This window comes from Nicotiana attenuata, unplaced genomic scaffold (genome assembly GCF_001879085.1).
Source record: "Nicotiana attenuata strain UT unplaced genomic scaffold, NIATTr2, whole genome shotgun sequence".
Taxonomy (NCBI): domain Eukaryota; kingdom Viridiplantae; phylum Streptophyta; class Magnoliopsida; order Solanales; family Solanaceae; genus Nicotiana; species Nicotiana attenuata.
Window position 1 is genome coordinate 40,133 of NW_017676388.1, and position 5,688 is coordinate 45,820.

General features: G+C 37.6%; 1 protein-coding gene across 1 annotated transcript; it reads left to right on the forward strand.

The window, feature by feature from the left end:
• Window positions 1–2,798: 2,798 nt before the first annotated feature.
• On the forward strand, window positions 2,799–3,332 carry LOC109220973 (agamous-like MADS-box protein AGL29). The gene has a single exon (XM_019385440.1). The coding sequence runs from the start codon at window positions 2,799–2,801 to the stop codon at window positions 3,330–3,332; it is 534 nt and encodes a 177-aa protein (XP_019240985.1).
• The last annotated feature ends 2,356 nt before the right edge of the window (window positions 3,333–5,688 follow it).

Genomic DNA, 5,688 nt, shown 5'->3' on the forward strand with positions numbered 1-5,688 from the left:
GAGGGGGGTGGATTCGTGAGGGTGGGGAATGTTGAGAAGGAGTTTTGGAAAATATTTTCCCTTCTTTTGATAAGGAAAATATTTTCCTCCAATTGGAGGAAAATGAGTTGATAAGGAAAATATTTTTCAAAACATTTAAGCCAACCAAACATGGGAAAATTGGAAAATATTTTCCGAAAAATATTTTCCTTCATACCAAACACACCCTTAGTCCCTAAATGAGAGCTTAAGTGTTGGAAAGTTGACCGTAGTCGGGACAGTGTGAAGACGGCCTCAGAATGAAAATTTGATGGTTCCGTTAGCTTCGTTAGGTGATTTCGGGTTTAGGGGCGTGGTCGGATTGTGTTTTGGAGGTCCGCAGCTAATTTAGGCTTGAAATGCCGAAAGGTCGAATTTTGAAGTTTCCGGTTCGATAGTGAGATTTTGATCCGAGGGTCGGAATGGAATTCCGAGAGTTTCAGTAGTTCCGTCATGTCATTTGGGACGTGTGTGCAAAATTTCAGGTCATTCGGACGAGGTTTGATAGACTTTTTGATCGAAAGCGTATTTTGAGAAATTTGGAGTTCTTAGGCTTGAATCCATGGTTAATTTGAGGTTTCGATGTTGTTTTAGGTGTTTTAAGGATTGGTACAAGTTTGGGGAGTGGTATTAGACTTGTTGGTGCCCTTGGTTAAGGTCCCGGGAGCCTCGGGATGATTTTGGTTTGTTGACGGGGAGTTTTGAGGTATATTGCAGCTGCTGAACTTTGCTGCTTCTGGTATTTCCGCACCTGCAGTTTGGGAACCGCAGGTGCGATGTCGCACGTGCGGTAGAAGAGACGCAGAAGCGGAAAAAGGAGGGATTCATCAGTAACCGCAGAAAGCGGTACCGCACCTGCGGGCGAGGAGCCGCAGATGCGGAATCTGGCGTTCAAGTGAGGGGTCGCAGGTGCGACCTTTGGTCTGCAAATGCGGGACCGCAGAAGCGGTCCCAAGGCCGCAGATGCAGAAACTGCTGGACAGTGATTTAAAAGGAGTTCCGCGACCTTGGGGTTATTTCCACCATTTTTATCTCGACTTTGGAGCTTTTTGGGCGATTTGAAGGAGGGGTTTCAAGGGAACTTCATTGAGATTTGGGCCATTTGGAGTCGGATACTCGGGGCAAAGGCGTGGTTTCGGGTTGACTTGCACTTGTTCGAGGTAAGTGGCTTGTCTAACCTTGTGTGGGGGACTTTTCCCCTTAGGATTTATATTGTGGTAATTAAAATGCCTCGTACGTGAGGTGACGAACGCGTACTTGTGCTAATTGTTGGAAACCCGGTTTTTCTTTAAAAATAGCCTTGAATTGTGTTCTTCCTTCTCTTGCTTACACTGTTTGGACATTAAACCCGCTGTAGCTTAGAGAAACATGTCTACTTGACTCAATTGCTCTATTTGCCTTAACTGCCTTAATTGTATTACGTAAATCATGCTAGGTTAGGATTACCTGCTTCACTTTGATATGAAATTGATTGGATTGATTTCCTGTTGTTGCTGTGTATTTACTTTGGGACTACGGAACGGTATTCGGGGAGATCCCCCTGCACTTTTACTTTGGAACTACGGGACGGTATCCTGGCAGCTCCCCTGTATGTTTACTTTGGGACTACGAAATTGTATTCCGGGAGATCTCCCTGCACATTTATGCGTTGGACTAGGGGACTGCACCCGGGAGATCCACTGGAGATGATATTTATATTTGGGGACTACAGGACGGTATCCTGGGAGATCCCCGGTTGTTATCTTGGAGCTGAGTTGTGTTCTTTTACTGTGTTTTACCTGCCTCTGTGATAGTTGTTGCCGTCCTTTATATCTTGTGTTATTTATTTACACTGTTATTTTACACTGTTAAACCTTATATCTTATTTAACCTCAGTAGGGACCTGACCTTCCTCGTCATTACTCAACCGAGGTTAGGCTTGGCACTTACTGAGTACCGCTGTGGTGTACTCATGCCCTTCCTGCGCATGTTTTTCATATGCAGATCCAGGTACCTCTACTCAGGCTTACCATTCTTGAGGCGAGGTGATTCTACGGGACTTCGAGGTATATCTGCCGCGTCCGCAGACCGAGGAGTCTCTTTCTATTCCTGCTGTTTAGCATTAGCCCTTCTGTATTTCAGTTCTTGTTAGACATTCTGGAGTTAGAGCTATGTAGTACTTCTTGCTTGTGATTCATGGGTTTCCGGGTCTTGGATTTATGTATTGGTTTTTGAGAATTAAATACTGTGTATGCCGAGCGGCACATTCTACCACTGGTTATTTCTTATTTCTGTTTTAAAATTGTTTTACTTCCGCAAATCTTGATTTCTTTTTTGCAATTTAGGCTTACCTAGTCGTAGAGACTAGGTGCCGTCCCGATGGTTCACGGAGGGCGAACCGGGGTCGTGACATAGTGTTTAATTACTTGCCATAAAATTTCCAACATGACTTTACATTGAATATGAAGTAACATTGACAAACTTAAAAGCAATTTCTTGACATGCTTTTTATTCATAGTAAGTACAACATTAACATTAATTATGTAATAAATAGATCAATATTTTTATTGTCTTGAGGATCAATTCAGCTTTTGTAGTCTCAGCTGTATAATGGGAATACAGTTTTGGACGCAGATTCTCTGTAATCCGAATATATGAATAAAATTTGATCAAATGTGACAATACACGTGACAGAGAGACCCGCGCACCAACTATAAATCACACAGGCGTTTCTCTCGAAATTGCTCAGGCTTATTCAGCCAAAACATCTTTTTAATATTCTTCTATATTTGCTTTTTGCAATGGCAAGGAGGACGAGTAGGGGTAGGCAAAAGATTGAAATGAAGTATATCGAGTCAAAAGAAGCACGCTATGTTACCTTCTCAAAAAGGAAAGCGAGCTTGTTTAGGAAAGCAGAGGAGTTTTCCACTGTGACGGGAGCAGACATTGGTGTTCTGCTCTTTTCACCAAGTGGAAAACCATATTCCTATAGCTCTACTAGTGTTGAAAAAATAACAGAAAAATTTCGTGAATGGAAACAACAGAATATTGATGAGGGAAAATCAAGTGTCTTTCAGGCATTTGATGATCTCTGCAAAGATATACAAGATGAGAACGAGAAGGGAAAAAGTCGAGAATTATGGTATAAGGTAATGTACCCTGGCGCTGAAATACCGCCTGATAAAGAGAGGTTGGAGAAGTTGGTGGAAATGAAGCTGCGGTTAGACAAAATAGATGAAGCAGCAAAAAATCACATTCGGACCGAGCGACTCAAGTTTGATTTAAATGTTGTCCCTGAATATGAAGTGGGGGAGAGTTCGGGAACTCATCATTAATAAACGTGGCTGTGGAAATTGGAGTCCTTGAATTTGGTACTAGTGTTTGGAGGAGAGTTTTATTTACCAATTATCGAGTCTTTCGTTTGGTCAATTGTTGTCTTTGTTATTGAGTCAGTCATTATTTGTCTTTCAGTGGTCAAATTATCTGAGGTTTTAGACCACAGAAAAGAAGTTTATGTATGAAGTTGTTATTGGTCCGTTGTTGTCTTTATTATTGTTGGTCTGAGGTGTTTCCATCATGCAAAATCCAATAAAATAAGCTCTTCTCTTGTACCAAACGTGCCATGGAATTTTGTGCCATCTTTAATCATCTATGATGCTTTGTGTTGTCTAGATTGGTAAACCTATTAAAACCTTTTATTGAACTAGTGATTACAATGTGAACTGGTTTAAAAAAATAACCTCTTCAACTCATTGGTGTCTTTTCATGGTCCCATCTTCCCAGTGAATTTGGCGCATTTACACCTAAGTTTGCTATATGTGAGATGGTGGAATCTTCTTAATAAATAAAGATGGAGTTGAGTTGGGTTTTTGGCAAATCAAGCGCCTTACTCATGGTAGAAAAATACTTGAGGGGCGTTTTGTTGGTGGAATAAGAGATAACAGTTCAAGAATAAAATATGGGATTATCTGATCTCGTATTTGGTTGAATTTTGGGATTCTGTGATTAGTTATACCACACTTGTCCCACAGGGTGAGATGACAATCTCGAAGTTAGTAATCCGGGGATAAAACACCAAAATAATAAAGATGCCATTCCCAAGGTTCTTCTCTCAACGTCCTTTTAAAAATGCAAGGTTAAAATATAAGTTAAACCCAACTTATTTCGTGTAAAATCAAACACATATTTTATGTTATACCTCGTATATCCATTTTTAGTCGAATGAATCAAACATCAATCAATAAAAGTATATCTGCTAAACAATTTTGACATTATTTATTCCTCTTACCATAACTTGCCATTGTAATCCCGATCAAACATCTTCTGCTTTACTTACATTTGATCAAAACCTCTACTTTACCAAACTGGAAATCTACTTGTACTGTAGGTTTAAAAGCTTATAATAGAATCGGATAAAATGTTGCGGAACTTAACCCAACACCATACGGCACGAGCTGACGATAGCCAACAATTTTCTCGGTTTTCAATTTAAAATTTTAAATAGTTTTATATTCAATATTTGTTTCAAATCATTATTGTGGCTAACATGTTATAGCTGCAGTAACTTCATACACGTGACAAAAAATTATATTTAGCTACAAAATTTTATTGTGTCAGAATAAGTTTGTTGCTATTAAGTTAGTTTTTGCGATAAATTTTTATATCTTGAAGCAAAATTCTCTATTCAGCTACAAGATTTTGTCTGTAATAATATTTTGTGACTAAAAGAGTAACATTGCTACAGTAATTTCAAACGTGTGGCAAAAAGTCACTTAGTTACAAAATATTGTTGTAGCAATAGCTATTAAGCTAGTTGTTGCCACAAGCTTTTATAATTGGAAGCAAAAATATCTATTTAGCTATAACATTTTGTTAGAAATAATTTCTTGTAGCTATAAAATGCTCTTGCTATAGTAACTTCAAATGCGTGGCAAAAAGAATACGATTAGCTACAAAATTTTATTGTAGCAATAAATTTATATCTATTTGGGTAATTATTGCTACGACAGTTAGATATTATCGCAAAAATGAGAAATTAGCTTTGCCAATTTAATTTTGTGGCTAATTTTTTTTATGAAATTGTAAATAGCCATGAAATTTTATTTTTTGTGGCTCTTTTTAGGTGTTAGCCACAATTTTCATATATGTAGCAAAAAATTTGTAGCTATATATACATAATGATGTAGTGCATGCACCACTTATGTCTGCATTTGCAAAGGCACCTCTCTCTTTCAAGCGGATTCATGGCATGTACAGTAAACTGAACAAGATTAGGATTTGGTATAAAATTGTCCAAATTTCACTCTTGTGCTAACGTTTAAAAAACAATTCAAATATATATATATATATATATATATATATATATATATATATATATATATATATATATATATATTTGATATTAGTTGGTTTCTTCTTTACTTTTCTAGCCCTTTCTGAGAAAATACAAGTTAGATTGATAAATAATACATGATGCAATATAAGTAGCAACTTTCTAGATTCTACAAGTAAAATGTAGTAACTATAATAGTAAGTTTCTTTCTTTAATCAATGAAATAAGATTTATTCTTTTCCTCGAAGAAAGTAGGTGCGAACAGAGGCGGACCTACATAGAAAGTAGGGGATCACCGGCACGCGTTAAGCTCGAATTTTCATTATATATATATATATATATATATATATATATATATA